General features: G+C 46.0%; 1 protein-coding gene across 1 annotated transcript in view; it reads right to left on the bottom strand.

The window, feature by feature from the left end:
- The window catches only part of ATP6V1H (ATPase H+ transporting V1 subunit H), an 88,040-nt gene extending 70,042 nt beyond the window's left edge, over nt 1–17,998 (bottom strand). The window contains exons 1-2 of the mRNA XM_074985793.1: nt 17,863–17,998; nt 10,444–10,566 (exon numbers count right to left, since the gene is read on the bottom strand). Of these exons, the coding sequence (XP_074841894.1) occupies nt 10,444–10,547 (104 nt within the window). The 5' untranslated portion in view covers nt 10,548–10,566; nt 17,863–17,998. The remainder of the gene's footprint in view (nt 1–10,443; nt 10,567–17,862) is intronic.
- Nucleotides 17,999–18,433: the final 435 nt, after the last annotated feature.

Raw genomic sequence — 18,433 nt, 5'->3', positions numbered from 1 at the left:
TTGGAAATCTGAATAATGACTTAACCAATGTCAAAAAATGCCACCTTCTTATCACATTATTTTAAAGTTAAAATTACTAGTTATCCAATAACCCCAAGGAGTGTTATGAATACCAATACAAAAACCATACACTAAGGATGTTAAAGAGCAAGTAATATGGTAACCAGGAAACAACAAAATTTCCATCAGATACTAGGTTAACACCCTCCCCTGCACCACACTGGCTTCTATCCCTCCCAACCCCTGACACTCTGCATTTAAATTCCTGAACCCAAAGCAAGCAGGGATAGCAGGAATGAAGGCAAGCCAGCCACTCCCTATTTACTTGGGGAGGGGGGGATGAGTTTTGAGTAACCAGTAGCACTAACCAATAAGCAGAAGCTTATTGGTTAGTCGTGTAACCAGATACTCTACTACATCCCTATCATACACCCATGGCAGAAAATCTCAAACCTCTCCTCTGGTGCCTGCAGTCATGATTTTTCCCTAGTACTAACATGTTGAGATTTACCAACTCCTTACAATTAAGGGCTTAAAGTAACCACCACTTCTCCCTCTCATTTCAAAATACTCCTTCCCCTTCTTCCACCTCAAAATTATTCAATTGTACTGTTACCGAGACACAGACAATAAAGCATTTTCCTGCAACTAAGAATGCAGCACAATGAGCTAGGGTGCATTTTGCTCAACAAGCACCAGCTCTTACATTCAAGTCAACACACACCTTTTCTAGTGCTAGACAGCAAGTAAAATTCAAACTCAAAAAAAAGTTTTACAACTAGATTTGGATAATCAACAGCTTCTCAATTCCAAGGCCAAAGACCTTTGTGATTGTCTGATGCACCTGTAAAGCCTTATGTTGGCAAATCATTTGGTGGTTAAATAGCTTTCCCATGTGATGTTACTGACTAAGGTTATGTTCCCCTTAAGTATGAGCCACTCATTCCACCGCCTATTAATCTTAACTACTGTACAACTCTGCTACTTACCTTGTGGAACAATTAATTTTTTTTAGAAGTCTCCAAAGTCAATACTTCCCTCACATTCTGGATATGAGGAAGGTGTTAGTAGTTGCTATTACAGGACTGAAGAAGGTAGCTGTTGCTTAAGAATTACCAAGCAAAAATCAACTAGTGTTTGTATGACATCATTTATAAAAAGCTCTTGGTCTGCGCAGTTGACAAAGAAACCTCTGATTAGTTTGGGCTTTTTTCCCCCATTATGACTTTCCTCATTATAACTGTTGTTCCGATTTTGTTCACATGACACAGCAAAGTGAGACCTGGCTTTCTGTTTTCAACACATCTGCCAGAGGCACACAGGCAACACAAGACGTTTCTATTGATTACTATTGTTACCTCTCCATGTGCTCATTTTATCAGCATGGCAAGATGCGAAGCTCTTTCACCCATATGCCTTTGGACACCTATACGACCCAACTACTTGATGGACTTCATATTTACATTCAAGTTTAATCAGAGGGAATAGCTTCTGTGCAATTGTACCAGCACAGAAAATGCACCACACAGGAAAACCTCTAAAAATGTTTTAAGAGAAAGCAATTATAAAATGCTGTAAAATACTGAAGTGTATTTCAGAAATCTGATTTTAGTCAATTTAAAAAAAATTAAATTCACTGTATGTCTTTACAAACAAACAAAAAAAAAAGAAAACCACAACCACCAAGAATGCAAATACCCATTTTTAAAGCAATTGGCAGGCCTAAGAAGGCAAAATGCGCACTATTAGGCATCACATTGCCTACTATGGTACTGTAGTTTTCTAAATGCAAGATCTTCATTCTTGGAAGGATGTCTACAGTTGCAGGCCCTCCCTTTTACTGAGACCCCACTCTTTAAACACCCCTCTGAAACCACCACCCCCAATCATGCATCTGACGAAATGGGTCTTTGCCCACGAAAGCTTATGCTCCAAAATATCTGTTAGTCTATAAGGTGTCACAAGACTTCTTGTTGTCCTCTACAGTTGCAGTAGAGGACTATTTTACCACCTTTGAAAGACTCCTTCAGGAAAGGGAAACCTGGCTTCCCTCAGCTGAGATATTCTGATTTTTTCAGCACAACAGTGCCAAAGAAAGCTTCTTCTACACTATATACTCAACATTAAGTGCAAACTATCACACAATGGCTATTAGGTTTTGTTTTGTTAAGACTACTGACCGTACTTAGAATTACAGCCAAAGCCAGGGAAACAGAAGTTTTGGTATTAAAATAATAAATTAAATTAATTTGCAAAACTGAATCACAGAAAATATTTTCAGCTGTTACAAGGGTACTACCCAAATATTTTAAGTCCTTGCAGACATGCTACATGTTGTGAAATCAAATGCTGTCAGTGAACACTGCTATGTGCTTTGTATAATCTGACATTTGTTTACATGCACAACATTCAGAGACAGGACAAACGAGAGGCTAGCTAGACTTTGAATAAACTGACTCTGGGCCAGAGAACTCAAGACCTAGATACTGGCATGGACCAGAATTTGAGCAACTATGTTCAAGCAACTTTACTCCAGCACTGACTGAAGTGCAGATGGGCAGAGGCGAATTTTGGAAGAGGCCTCTCCTTTATGCCTTGAAACTAGTGCTTTAATATAATTTTGAAACAGTTCAAAATAGAATTGATACTCTCTATATACATATATACCACTGGTAAAGCCACAAAAAATAAAATGCACCTCAGTAATATAGAACATAAAGTCTTAGCCCAATTTAGGGTAAAAGCCAGATTAACTCATTTGAGACTGGCCTCCTTTTCGAGGGCACATTAAAGTGTGGTAAGAGTTTTACCTATAGACTGTCCGCACAGCATCCCATATAATCTTAACTCTCAGCATGGAATGAAAGAGGCAATCTCTAAAATAACCAAGACAAATCCACATAGGTCAATCACCACTTTGAACTGCATCCAGGCATAAATCAAATGCAAATGTTATTTGTATTCTCACAGCACAGAATCATAGGAAATTAAAGTTCAGAGACCTCACGAGAACATCTAGTCGAACTCCCCACTCCAACCAGGGCCAATCCCACCTAACTCATCCCAGCCGCGGCTTTGTCGAGCCTGGCTTTGAAAACCTCTAAGGACAGAGGTTTCACCTCCTCCCTAGGCAGGGGTGTCTTATGGGGACATAAGGGGTAAAGCATTTGACACGGTCTCACATAATATACTTATCAATAAACTACTCAAATACAACTTAGATGGGGCTACTATAAGGTGGGTGAACAACTGGCTGGATAACTGTACCCAGAGAGTAGTTATGAATAGCTTTCAATCCTGCTGGAAAAGTATAACTAGGGGGGTTCCGCAGGGGTCTGTTTTAAGACCAGTTCTGTTCAATATCTTCATTAACGATTTAGATATTGACATAGAAAGTACACTTATTAAGTTTGCAGATGATACCAAGCTGGGAGGGGTTGCAACTTCTTTGGAGGATAGGGTCATAATTCAAAAGGATCTGGATAAACTGGAGAAATGGGCTGAGGTAAACAGGATGAAGTTTAATAAGGACAAATGCAAAGTGCTCCACTTAGGAAGGAACAATCAGTGTCACACATACAGAATGGGAAAGGACTGCCTAGGAATGAGTACAGCAGAAAGGGATCTAGGGGTTATAGTGGACCACAAGCTAAATCTGAGTCAACAGTGTGATGCTGTTGCAAAAAAAGCAAACATGATTCTAGGATGCATAAACAGGTGTGTTGTGAACAAGACACGAGAAGTCATTCTCCCGCTCTACTCTGCGCTGGTTAGGCCTCAGCTGGAGTATTGTGTCCAGTTCTGGGCACCGCAGTTCAGGAAGGATGTGGAGAAATTGGAGAGGGTCCAGAGGAGAGCAACAAGAATGATCAAAGGTCTAGAGAACATGACCTATGAAGAAAGGCTGAAAGAATTGGGCTTGTTTAGTTTGGAAAAGAGGAGATTGAGGGGGGGACATGATAGCAGTTTTCAGGTATCTAAAAGGGTATCATAAGGCAGAGGGAGGGAACTTGTTCTTCCTTGCCTCTGAGGATAGAACAAGAGGCAATGGACTTAAATTGCAGCAGGGGAGGTTCAGGTTGGACATTAGGAAAAAGTTCCTAACCGTCAGGGTGATCAAACACTGGAACGAATTGCCAAGGGAGGTGGTAGAATCTCCGTCACTGGAGCTATTTAAGAAGAGGTTAGATAGATGGCTTTCAGGGATGGTCTAGAAAGTGCTTGGTCCTGCCGTGGGGGCAGGGGGCTGGACTCGATGGCCTCTCGAGGTCCTTTCCAGTCCTACTATTCTATGATTCTACGAAGGGGTCACGTGCATTCCCAAGGTGGGAGGCAGCAGTCAGCATCCATCAGAGGGGGACTAGCAAGGCTGGAAGACCAGCACCAAAAGCAGGAATCCACCTCGCCCCACCCCACCCCTGCACTCACTGGCAGGAAGCGGAGTGGCATGGCCAGAGAGCAGCATGAGCTGGAGGCATCTTGCTGTGCTTCCTCAGCTGCTGCAAATGAGCAGGGCAGAGGAGCAGAATCCTACTGCTAGTGTGGGCCTCCAGCATCTATGAGCTTCGACCACCTTGACAGGAAGACAAGGCAGGGTGGGCACTGAGCAAGAGTGAGATGAGCAGGACAGACAGCCACTGAGGGCCCAGAGCCAAGGTGGGATAGAGCCCTGGCTCCCCTATCCCCAAGGGTGGAAGGCGCGGAGTTTAAGGCAGTCAGCCCTGACACCCGCCTCGTCCTCCCCCCAGCCATCTGTGCAGCAGTGGCACAGCGCTGCCGCAGCATTTCAAAGGGGCCCCAAGCTTCAGCAGCAGTGATAGACAGAGCTCCAGGCCCCTTTCAAAGGCCAGGCCCCAGGGCAACTGCCACATTTTCTCCTTCCCCATCAGCATGCCTGAGTGAAGCAGGCGCAGGCCAGAGCAAGGGTGAGGAAAAGCAGAGCCTCGGGTTCTTCTGGCCCCTCCCCAGGTTGGGACAGGCGGCTCGTGGTACCTTTGGGACCTACCTTAGCAGTCCCCTCTGTCCCTAGGTAACCAATTCTAGTGTTTCACCACAATCCCGGTAAGCAGCTTTTCCTAATCTCCAGCCTAGACCTCGCTCACTGGAACCTGAGACCATTGCTCTATGTTCTACCGTCTGTCACCATGGAGAATTGCCTATCTCCAGCCTCTTTGGAATCCCCCTTCCGCTAGTTAAAGGTTGCTGTCAAATCCTCCCCACCCCTCATTCTTCTCTTCTGCAGATTAAATAAGCCCAGTTCCCTCCACATCTCCTCACAAGTCACGTGCACAAGCCCCTTGCATCATTTTCACTGACCTCCACTGGGCTCGCAACAATTTCTGCACCGACTTTCTTTAGTGGGGGGCCCAAATTTGGACATAATAGTCCAGATTTGCTCTCACCAGTGCTGAATAGAAGGAAATAATCACTTCCTCTGCACCTGCGGGCAGTGTTCCTACTAATACAGCCCAATAACATTCACCTTCTTGGCAACAACCGAACTCTCTTGACTCATAGCCAGTTTCTCCTCTAACGTAATCCCCAGGTCCTTTTTCTGCACAATTGCTACCTAACAGTTGTTTCCACAGCCTGTATCAGTGCATGGGAGTCTTCCATTCTATATGGAGGACTCTGCACTTGTCCTTGTTGAACCACGAGTTTTCTTCTGGTCCAATCCTCCAAAAAGGACTGGTATAATTAGGTCCACCCTCAGCATTCTCTCCCTTAAGGCTAAGCATGCCTAGTCTGTTTCACTTTTACTCATATAAAGGGGTTTTGAAAGCCTGACCTCTTTGTTGCTCCTCTGCTCTGAGTTCTCCTCAAAGAGTTTTTCCAGCAGTTATGAACTCATCTTAATTTTATCTAGACCACATTCCCCTAGTTTTCTTATGAAATTATCATGTGGAAGGCTGTCTTAAAAAAGGAAAAACACCATAAAAATCAGATATACTGCTTCCTTCCTCTCTGCTTGGGTAGCAACCCTGTCAATGAAGGAAACTAGGTTGCCTTGGCCAGCATCTGGCTATTGCTTATCACCCTATCATCACCTAGTAGTTTTGAAATTTGTTGTTTAATAATTTGTTTCAGTATCTTCCCAGGTATCAAAGTTTGCCCGACTGGTCTTCAACTCCCTGGGTCTCTTTGTTCCTCTTTACAAAGAGGGATATTACGCTTGTCATTCTTCAGTCCTCTGGGATCTGACCCATACTCTATGATTTCTCAATAATAATTGCTGCCAGTTCCAACATCATGTCAGCTAGATCCCTAAGTACCCAAGGGTGAATTCATCTAAATTACCTAAGTCAGTGTCTCCCAAATGGTGTTTCATGGAACCCTGGGATTCTGTGAAGTGAAAAAAGGGTTCTGTGAGAAAATTGCATTACAAGAGCTGACTCCTCTTTGGCTCACTGCCCTGCCACCTCTGAAACACTAAAACTCAAATTTAATTGGTATAACGGTCAACAGGGTGGTGGCAGGGATCTGGCCATTGAACCAACTGAATTTAGTGCCATTATTTGAGCAGTGGCAGGGCAGGGAACCAGAGAGAGCCCCTCACTTGCCCCGCTACTAGAGCGGCCATACTCCTCTGGTGAGCGTGGCTCAGCTCACCCCTGCCAGCGGAACACCTCCATGCCAGCCTTAATCCTTCTGGGCGTATGTGGCCACCTGGTGTAGGCTCCCCAGCCAGCAACAGAGATGGGTTAGTTCCGTGGGCTGAGGTGGGTTAATCCTGAGGATGGGAGGGCAAGTTTGGGGCTGAGAGGAATTAAGAGGGTGTGCGGGATGTGGGGGCAGATTTGGAGGCTGAGGTGGGTAAAGCCTGGAGATGGGGGATGGGTTTGGGGGGGCCCAAGAAGGGTAGAGCCTGGGAATGGGGTTCCACAAAATTCTTTTGAGTTTAAAAGAGTTCCATAGCCAAATAAAATTGGGAAACACTGATCTAAAACACTTTTCACCCATCCTGGCTTGTCTTCCTTTCCTCTTTTTTCTAATATTTTGTTAAGAATCTTGTCGTGTGTGCACAGAAGTCCTGTACAGTTAAGACTGCTTGGACACATCTTTTGAAATAAAAGTGGCTTTGTTCAGCTAGCTTAAACCCCAAAGCAATGCAAGTTAAACCTAACAAAGCAAAATTTATTCCATAAATGTGTTCACGCAGTTACAAGCATATAAATGGTGTCAGTTTAAATTCACTACTTTTCCCAAGTAGACAAAACCTCAGACATAAAGAGATGAAGTGCCTGCTCTTCCAATTCAAAGAGAATGATGAGACATTACAGGTCTAGTCTACACTTAAAAGTTTTGCTGGCATTGCTATGTCTGTTTTGGGGCAGGGAGACAAAAATATCACACTCCTAGCTGACAGTTATACTGGCTGTAACATTAAGCCAGAAAGGGTTAAGCAGCCAGTAAGCTAAATAACCCAACACAACCATTAGATATAGCTTAGAAAAGTATCTTCTCAAAACAAAAAAGCAGTCCTACAGCACTTTAAAGACTAACACAATAATTTATTAGGTGATAAGCTTTCATGGGACAGACCCACTTCTTCAGATCTGGAAGATTTTAATGAAAGTAAGCTGGAACAACAAGAATTTATTCAGAAAAGTATATCAATGAGAATTAGGGCCATTTCATGTTACAAGACATCAGCTTTGAAATGCAGATCAGTATTGATCGAGAATTAAAGGAAATAGTAGTTGTGTTTTCTTTTATCTCATTATATGTTAACCATTTAAACAGATGGTTCCCCTCTGTCACCATATCTATTGAGTCACACATCAAACAGCAATATTAACATGGAAATGAAATCTGAATATATTAATGCCATTGTCCATAGTTTTTAGTAAAATGACTATGAGCTCCTTAATGAATAATTATTTTACCCTGATAAATGTAACTAGTTACCTATGTAAAAATAGAAAATAGGAAATTCTATTAAAGGCCAGAGTGCCTCACTGAAGAACTGCATGCTGCCAAGAGTAACGAGCAGGACATCTTCATGTCAGCCTCCTATTTGTGAGTCCATTAAAGGCTGATCAGCCCAACTGTGAAGCTGCAGATCTTATCACAGAAGGGGCAGGTCTAAGTAGATGTGGGAGGGGTCCGAGGCAGTCTGACACTCTTTTTTTCTTCTCTACCTCTCCTCATCTGACTGTGGTGGGACCTCAAATTGTGCTACTCCATCATGGATTACCTGTCTCCACTGGGGATGGTCTTGGGTAAGGTTCTCGCATATGTTGACAGTGATGCTGACTTTTTCATGTGTGCCTTCAACATGTCCTTATATCACTTCTGCTGGCCCCCAATGCCTCTCTGTCCTTCCTCCAACTCAGAAAACAATCTGTTTTGGGCGGCTTTGATCAGATGTCCAAACCATGTGACCAGTCTAACCAAGTAATTGGTGAATGATAATGGCTTCAGTGCTGGTCATGTTCAACTCTTCCAGGATGCTAGTGTTTGTGTGCCTAACATCCCAAGAGATATTTTTAGGAGTCTCCTGAGGCAACATTGATGCTATTGTTCAAGTGCCTTCAAATGACACTTGTATGTTTGCCATAGAACTATATAGACACCTTGGGACCTCATCCTTTCACCTCAGATTTGCTTAAGCTTCATTAGGGTAAATTTGAGTTACAAAACTGAGGTCTCTGATTCCATTCTGGATCATTCAAACATGGACACAGATACTGGACTATAACTGAATAAACTGATTCTGGGAAGGACACTTTGAAACTCTAAAGCTATCTTTGCTATAAAGCTAACCCAAGAACTCTATTAATGTCTGTGTGTAAAATGATCTTTTAACCAATTCTTTTTATCTTTTTTTTAATAAATTTTAGTTTAGGTAATAACAGTTGGCTCTAAGTTAATATATGGTTATGATCTAAGACAGGGGTCGGCAACCCCTGGCATGCATGTCAATTTTCACTGGCACACAAGGGAGCTCAGCCCCACCCCACCTCCCCACATTTCAGCCAAGAGCTTGCTCAAAGCGTTTGCCACAGTTCCTCACGACCCTTGCAAGAGCCCCACTCTACGCAGGAAAATGCAAGGAAGCCCGCACTAAGTGCTTGGACAGGTTTGAAGACAATTAAGTCTGAACTGTCTTCCAAACTGGTTCAACACTTTGTGTACGCTCCCTTGTATTTTTGTGCACAAAGCTAAGGCTTTTGCAGCAGTCCACACAGCCAGCTTCATGGTCACTCCAGCTGCTCCTGAAGCTAGAGATGTTGAGGGAGATTTTTTTTGCTGTCTAACGAGCAGCTTTTGCAGTTCCCTGATGTGCTTCCATAGGTTAGCAGTAGCTGTTATCAGGCAGATACAGGAATTTTCTCTCCTCGCTCCCTTCCCTGCCCCCACCCAATTCCTTGGGCAAAATTGTTCCTAAGGGAGCAAAACAACTAAACTGGAAAGAAAGTCCCCCCAAAAGTAATGGCTACCCTTGGGAGAGGGATTTCTGGTAAATTTACCTGTTGTAATATTTAGGGTTGATCAAACAGGGTGGAAGAGGGCAAGAGGACTATTAGTGACTTTATAAAGTATCACCAGCACTCCCACTGTACACAGAGGTCAAAAGGTCAAATTTTGGCACTCAGCCCCAGAACGGTTGCTGACCCCTGATCTAAGGTATTTATTAACTAGCAGATCATGCATCCAATCCTTTGGAACTGGTGGAACTGTTTAATATGATTAAACAGATTTTTCAGTAATTCTCATCATATTTAAACTTAACCCAGCCTGGAGCTCCTATCCCAGAGAGCTTTTTAAGGGAGCTGTATTTCTAGCTCCTGGGTAACCCATACGTTACTGTAGAAGCTATTTTGTGGCTGGTTTTGTGAATCTAATTATTAGAATAACCACTAGATTTGGGGATTGTCTACCAGTTTTTTTGCAGTTTGTCCTACTCTATCAGTCAAAAAACTTCAGCGTCCAGGCTGTTACACAGGCAAAACTCCATTACTGCTAACATGCCCGTCTTGTTCAGGGGGGTTCAGAGATTGGAATAAACCATACCAACAAAACTACAGTTTTGTCAGTACAAACTACACACCACAACAGGAGTTCTCGGCAAGTACAGTATACCCGTATTGGCAGAGCACTCCTCATATAAACCTGGCCTCAATCCTGTTTTTCCTATTAGGCCATGCTTTCTGTGACAAAACAATGTTCTAATGATAGATGGAGCATGATCAATTTCAGTAAACTAGTCTTCAAAATAATGCTTCTTAGGACCACTGTACTGAATTCAAAAACTGAAGTTCCTTTTCTTGTAGTATGTCAATAGGAAATTTTCCCAGTATTTCCACTCACTGGAGTTTTTTTCCACTCTCATACCATCATGATAGTATGATACTTCTCACATTACACAGATCTTATATTCACCAAGAACCACAAACCAGTAAAAACCGCAGCAATGATTCATGGTCAGTTTATACTTACTGGAGATATGACTGCCAGTTTACTTTGTTTGCCCGAACTTCAGCAGCTTTGGCAGCAATGATGTTTGTTGGGACAGCAGCATCCACAGCACCTCTGATATCCATTTTAATCTTGATTTAAAATCTGTCCAGAAATACATCATAAGTCAGAACTGAAACAAGTTCGATATATAAGGAAAACAAATAGACTACATGGCCAAGATGGCCAGCAGTTTTTCAATAATATTAGGTGCTCGGCAAGGGACACCTTAAAGGAGCTAGTTTTCACAATGCGGGTACCAGGTACTTTCTGAAAACAGGCCTCTTTATGTGATGCATATAGTCTGGCATTCCCCCAAAAAACAAGAAAACACAGCTTGCTTTTGAAAAATTTGTCTGGTACTGTTAATTTAAACATTTTCCTCTTCCATTAATTTTAAGTTACAATGAAAATACATTATGCTTACGCAATCGCGTGAAAGTGTTTCATGGGATCGTGTATTTAGATACTGTTTGATAACTGTTTATGTTCCACAGAAATTTCCTTCAAACCCATTCACAACGGAAGGTAATTACATAAGGGACTAAAGCATTTGCTGCTACGTCTCAAGTGGTCCTTTAGCTAGACAAGAATATAACTGCTTCACGCGTTTAAGTTATGGCTGTCGATGAAGGGACAACATTCAAAGATATGTAGACCTCAGTTCAAACAGTCACATCAAAGACAACACTTGAAAACACACAAAACCACAAACAGTGAGAAAACAAACCAATATATGAGCAACTTTCAATCAAATTTCAATCAATGTGGGCCAATCAGCCCCCTCTCTAAGATGCTTGTACACTAATGCCAGAAGCCTGGGAAACAAACAGGAAGAATTAGAGGCCCTGGCACAGTCACACAAGTATGAGGTGCTTGGAATAACGGAGACTTGGTGGGACAATTCGCATAACTGGAGCACGGTCATGGGAGGTTATAAATTGTTTAGGAAGGACAGACGGGGAGAAAAGGAGGAGGAGTTGCGCTCTATGTGAGGGAGCAGTATGATTGCTCAGAGCTCCAGTATGAGGAAGGAGAAAATCCAGTTGAGTGTCTTTGGGTTAAGCTTAGAGGTGATGTTGTAGTTGGTGTCTGTTATAGGCCGCCAGATCAGGGAGAGGAGATAGATGAGGCTTTCTTCAGGCAGCTTAGTGAAGCTTCCAAATCACAGGCCCTGGTTCTCATGGGAGACTTTAATCATCCAGACATTTGTTGGGAGACCAATACATCAGCACACAGACAATCCAGGAAGTTTTTGGAGAATGTTGGCGATAACTTCCTGGTACAAGTGCTGAAGGAACCGACCAGGGGCCGTGTGCAACTTGATCTGTTGCTCACAAACAGGGAAGAACTAGCAGAAGAAATAGAAGTGGGAGGGAACCTGGGCTGCAGCAACCATGAGATCGTAGATTTCATGATATGGACAAAAGAAAGAAAGGTGAGCAGTAACATACAGACCCTTGATTTCAAAAGAGAAGACATGGACTCCCTAAGAGACTGGGGCTACGTCTACACGTGAAGCCAACATCGAAATAGCTTATTTCGATGTAGCAACATCGAAATAGGCTATTTCGATGAATAACGTCTACACGTCCTCCAGGGCCGGCAACGTCGATGTTCAACTTCGACGTTGCGCGGCACCACATCGAAATAGGCGCTGCGAGGGAACGTCTACACGCCAAAGTAGCACACATCGAAATAAGGGTGCCAGGCACAGCTGCAGACAGGGTCACAGGGCAGACTCAACAGCAAGCCGCTCCCTTAAAGGGCCCCTCCCAGACACAGTTGCACTAAACAACACAAGATACACAGAGCCAACAACTGGTTGCAGACCCTGTGCCTGCAGCATGGATCCCCAGCTGCCGCAGCAGCAGCCAGAAGCCCTGGGCTAAGGGCTGCTGCCCACGGTGACCATAGAGCCCCGCAGGGGCTGGAGAGAGAGCATCTCTCAACCCCCCAGCTGATGGCCGCCATGGAGGACCCGGCAATTTCGACGTTGTGGGACGCGGACGCGAACGTTGAACGTCGAAGTAGGGCGCTATTCCGATCCCCTCATGAGGTTAGCGACTTCGACGTCTCGCCGCCTAACGTCGAAGTTAACTTCGAAATAGCGCCCGACGCGTGTAGCCGCGACGGGCGCTATTTCGAAGTTAGTGCCACTACTTCGAAGTAGCGTGCACGTGTAGACACAGCTTGGATGAGCAGGATCCCTTGGGAAACAAAGATGAAGGGGAAAAAAGAGTTGAAGAGAACTGGCAGTATTTTAAAGAAGTCTTACTGAAGGCACAGGAACAAACAATCCCGCTGCATAGTAAGAAATGCAAGCATGGTAGGCAACCAGCTTGGCTTAATAGGGAAATCTTTAGTCAGCTTAAATTCAAAAAGGATGCATACAAGAAATGGAAACGCGGTCAGTTGACTAAGGAGGAGTATAAACATACGGCTGGAGAATGCCGGGCAGTAATCAGGAAAGTGAAAGCACAATTGGAACTGCAGCTGGCAAGGGATGTGAAAAGTAACAAGAAGGGTTTCCACAGGCATGTGGACAATAAACAGGTTATCAGAGAAGGTGTGGGGTCATTACTGGATGAGGGAGGTAACCTAGGGACAGATGATGCAGGAAAAGCTGAAGTACTCAATGCTTGTTTTGCCTCAGTCTTCATGGACAAAGTCAACTTCCCCATGATGGTCCTGGATGATGCAGTATGGGAAGGTGGAGGGCAGCCAGCTGTGAGGAAGGAACAAGTTCTGAGCTATCTAGAAAAACTAGATGTGCACAAGTCCATGGGTCTGGATTTAATGCACCCCAGGGTACTGAGGGAATTGGCAGAGGTCATTGCTGAACCTTTGGCCATTATCCTTGAAGACTCTTGGAGATTGGGGGAGATACCGGATGACTGGAAGAAGGCAAACGCAGTGCCCATCTTTAAAAAAGGAAAGGAGGACAATCCAGGGAACTATAGACCCGTCAGCCTTACCGCAATCCCTGGGAAAATAATGGAGGGAATCCTCAAGGAAATCTGTTTTGAAGCACTTGGAAGAGGGGAAAGTGATCAAAAGTAGCCAACATGGATTCACCAGGTGCAAGTCCTGCCTGACAAATCTGATTAGCTTCTATGACGAGGTAACAAGCTCTGTGGACATGGGGAAGTCAGTGGATGTGATATACCCTGCCTTCAGCAAGGCTTTTGATACAGTCTCCCACAACATTCTTGTCCATAAATTAAGGAAATAAGGATTGGATCCTTAGACTATAAGATGGATAGAAAGCTGGCTCGATGGTCGGGCCCAACGGGTAGCGGTCAATGGCTCAATATCTGGATGGCGGTCTGTTTCAAGCGGAGTGCCACAAGGCTCGGTTCTGGGGCCGGTGTTATTCAACATTTTTATTAATGACCTGGATGAGGGACTGGGTTGCACCCTCAGCAAGTTTGCAGATGACACAAAACTACGGGAAGTGGTAAAGTCGTTGGAGGGTAGAGAGAGAATCCAGAGGGACCTGGATAAATTGGAGGACTGGGCCAAAAGAAATCTGATGCGGTTCAGTAAGGAGACGTGTAGAGTCCTGCACCTGAGGCGGAAGAATCCCAAACATTGTTACAGGCTGGGGACCGACTGGCTCAGCAGCAGTACGATGGAAAGGGACCTTGGGGTTATGGTGGATGAAAGTCTGGATATGAGTAAACAGTGTGCCCTTGTAGCCAAGAAAGCTAACAGCATACTGGGGTGTATTAGGAGGAGCATTTCGAGCAGATCTAGAGAAGTAATTATTCCTCTTTATTCGGCACTGGTGAGGCCACATCTGGAATACTGTGTGCAGTTTTGGGCCCCCCAGTATAAAAAGGATGTGGATTTGCTGGAGCAGGTTCAGCGAAGGGCAACTAAAATGATTAAGGGTCTGGAGCACAAGACCTATGAGGATAGGCTGAGGGATTTCGGCTTGTTTAGTTTACAGAAGAGAAGACTTACAGGTGATTTAATAGCAGCCTTCAACTTCCTGAAGGGGAGCTCTAAAAAGGAGGGTGAGAAACTGTTCTCAGTGGTGTCAGATGGCAGAACAAGGAGTAATGGTCTGAAGTTGAAGAGGGAGAGGTGTAGGTTAGATATTAGGAAAAACTACTTAACCAGGCAGGTGGTGAAGCATTGGAATGCGTTGCCAAGAGAGGTGGTGGATTCTCCATCCCTTGAGGTTTTTAAGTCCCGGCTGGACAAGGTCCTGGCTGGGATGACTTAGTAGGGGTTGATCCTGCTTGAAGCAGGGGGCTGGACTAGATGACCTCCTGAGGTCCCTTCCAGCCCTGTGATTCTGTGAAACTGTATTTGACAGAAGTCTTCAATTATTTTAAAAAGCTGAAGAATTCTTCACACCAAGTCTCAGCTTTTAATTTTGAGGTCTGCAGAACCCAACAAACATCCACTTGCCCATGGCAGAAAAAGATGTTTCTGAACAATATAAGATTTCCTTTTCTGTATTTAAAAAAAATCTGGTCTTATAGTTAGGATGACCCTCCCAAAGTGAACTTACTGTTCACTGATGCAGTGAGTGTGCAGCCATCTCCAGTGCTAGCTGCTCAATTTTACCAACCTGTAGCAATGCTCCAACTGCTAATAAAAGGTGTATAATCAGCAGAAGTTAAACTGACTCAACTCTGATTCCTGTCAGTGCTTTTTTTCTAGGAACAAGGGTTCTGGAACCCTGCCACTCCCCAGGCCTCAACCCACTGCCATGCTTAAAACCCCCTGCCCCCGCCCCGTCACCAACCTATGGCCAGGCTTTAACCCCACACACACCCAGCCCCTGAGGCCCCAACCTGCCACAGCCTTAACCCCACTGCAGGCAGGCTTTAACCCCTCCACCCTGCCCCCTGGGTCCCATCCTGCTGCAGCCTTTACCACCTGACCCTCCCGAGGTCCCAACCCACTGCAGCCTTTAACCCCCTCAACCCAACATTTCAAAAGGAGCACCAGATGATGATTTTGCTCCTTTGCTAGCCACCATGTTCCCCTCCACGCAGCTGCGCGGCTCCCCTCAGCCCTTCAGCACATACAGTGCAGCAGGGGCAGCTCCCTGACCTGCCGCGCTGAAAGAGCAGCACTCAGTTTAATGGTTTTAATGTCCTGTTCTTTCACTGGCAGGCAGAAAAGGGAGCTGGAGGTGGAACAGCGGCGGCAGCAGCAGGAGCTGCAAGTGGCTGCTTAAAACACCACATGTGGCTCAGAGATGCCCCGCTGCCTTTTAAAAATGGCAGCACCGGGAAAAAGGTGCTCCCCTTAGCCCAACTACACCAATAATGAAGTTATTTCTTTAAAGCTGGAGCATTTTCCATACAGATGAGAGACACGGTAAAACAAATTTTATTTAGACAATAAAAATTATTTAAATAAAAACTGGTTCAAATAACTGTATTTTGTAAGTCCAAAAGAAGCCCAAAAAGTAACTTAAAAGTAGTGTGACTTGTACTTACAAGCTCTCAATTAGAAAAAGCAGGGATGTCCTATTCACTATGTACCACATAACTTAGGCCTGATTAAACCACTAAATTAAATTATCTCCCCAATGACATCAGCTTTTGCTTCTCAAGAACTATCCAATAATCAGAAATCACACTGTATAAACTCTATCTATATAACACTTCGCAATAACATTAAGACTGGGTCTCAATATCACAGCCAGTGACCTTCACCACTTCTGTTTTCTCCTTCTTTTATGACCTAATCTCCATATGACTCTGATTTCAAAACATGAAGTATGTTTGCAGCCAGCTGAAATCTGGCAGGAGCAGGGACTCTACACCCTGAACTAGAACTACCTCACCCAACCAGTCAGAGTCTAGACTCTATGATCACCACCAAAATGAAGCAGAATCTCTCTTCTCCATACTCTACACCCCTTGATTTTATTACTGAACGAAAAAAGCAACTTTATTTCTCATTATTATTGCAGTGGGGAAGATAAAAGTAACCCTAAAAAGGGAACACAATAAACACTGCAGCTCTGGGAGTTTTATTAGGAACACACCAGCTCAGTAAACTCTGTTTTAACCAATAGTCAATTAACTGGTACTCTCAAATAACTGGCATTAACATTACAGTAACTGCCACCAGCGGCTATCCCGGCTCCAAGCTTTCTTCTTCCAGGGGGCTGTGCGTCTCGCAGGCAGTGAATGGATCCTGTCCCATCCCAAACCATAGCTGCCACTTCCTCTTCTTAAGAAAACACTGGCTCTGGGATGCAGGTGGCGAGCCAAGATGAGGCTGCTGCATCCACTACTCCCCATCCCTCCCTGGGCCTGGGCTGTGAAGGCTCGAGGGCTGCTCAATAACCACTACCAGTGGGGAGGAGGAGGGGAGGAGAGAGCACCCTTCCACTGCATGCCAGCCCACCCCACCCTGCAGCAGCATGAATGGGGCCCTGAGCCACTTGGGGCTGCTAGACCATGGCAAGAGGGCAGCAGTATAAGTGACCAGAACACACGGAACTGTGTGAGTCCTGAGCTCCCAGAGCCCAGTGGGGAGTGCAGAGAGGACTGGGGCTTGAGACACTGGGAGCTTCTGAACCCCAGTGGGGAGGCTGCGCAGGTGGCGCTCCAGGGACCAGGCTGCTGAGGACTTCAGAGAGGGGAACGCTGCTGTAATGCAGCCTCCCACTGTTGGAGAACTGGCAGCGAAGGGATCCCTCTCTATTATCTGTAATATTTTAACATCCAGCAGCCTCTCAGTCCTGGGGCTATCAGATATGAAAGAGTTTACTGTATGCTGTGACCCCTCAAAGGCGCTGTGATCACCTAGTTAACAAAGTGCCATAACTGAGTTCACCTTAAATGTTCCTCAGATTAGTGGAGCCTGGAAAGGAGAGTTGAGGGAGCTCTAGTATAGGGAAGTTAGAAGCAAGTGGAAGAAGGCCAAGAAGAAACCGGATGAGACATAGCACTTTGGCGTACACAATACGCCATATGGAGCTATACAGAGCCCCGGCTGCAGAAGTCGGAGTGTGCTCAGCGCGCTGCACGACCCCAGCACTGATGGGCCTAAGCTACTCAGTGGTGGGGAGGAGGGATCAGCAGCTTCAGTGGAGGCCTCGCGGGCAGCCTGAGCCTATTGCGCTCCCGCGAGCCCACCGAGCAGCTGCTTTGGGGAGAACCCTGCGAGCGAGCCCGCCGCGGGGGAGGGGACCGCAGCCCTGAGCTCAGCCCCAGCTGCTGCGGGTTCCCAGCCAGGGGGTGGAGAGGCAGCGCCCGAGCCCGGCCCGCTGCTCTCCCCGGGAGAGGGGGCAGGAGGCTGGGAGCGCCCCCGGGGCGCTTCCCTCCCGCCAGCCGCCGAGAGGGGCAGGGCGGCTCGGCCTCGGGCGGCGGCAGGCAGCGGGCTCGCCGCGGGGCGGAATGCGTCCGAGGCCCCTCTTACCCCCTCAGTCCGTGGCCGGACCCACAGGGCGCTGAGTCTCCCCGTCAGCGGCGCGGATCTCTCGGGTTGAGCAGCGGGGGGACACAGCTGAGACAGCGGAGCTGTCATGTGACCGCGCCCACCTGACTGCACTGCCTGACGGCGGCTGGAAAGGCCCAATTCGCGCGGTGACTGCGCGTGCTGGGGGTGGGGCCGCCCCCTGTTGCCGTGGTTACCGCTTTGCAGCACGTTCCAGGCTGGCAGAGCCAAGAGTGCACTGGATGGTGCAGGAGTCGCCAGGCTAAGCAATGTCTGCTCAAGGCAGCCTCCGTGGGTCTTAGCCCCCAGCCGCTGGCCAAGGCAGGGGCCTGCGTCCCTCTCTCTCCAGACAGGGGCTTGCAGCCCCCTGCCACTCACTGGGCTCACCCAAGGGCTCTGCGCTCAGCGCAGCAGCACCCGTAGTCACTGCTGTCCCGGGATAATGACACAGCCAGTACCGTTAGTTTAGGGCAAGGGCTTTACACACAACAAGAAACAGATTCGAGCAGTGAGGGCAGGGTGTGCACTGGCTATGTACCTCCCATCCCCAGCC

Source organism: Carettochelys insculpta, chromosome 2 (assembly GCF_033958435.1).
Source record: "Carettochelys insculpta isolate YL-2023 chromosome 2, ASM3395843v1, whole genome shotgun sequence".
NCBI lineage: Eukaryota > Metazoa > Chordata > Testudines > Carettochelyidae > Carettochelys > Carettochelys insculpta.
This window is presented reverse-complemented; position numbering and strand designations above follow the sequence as displayed.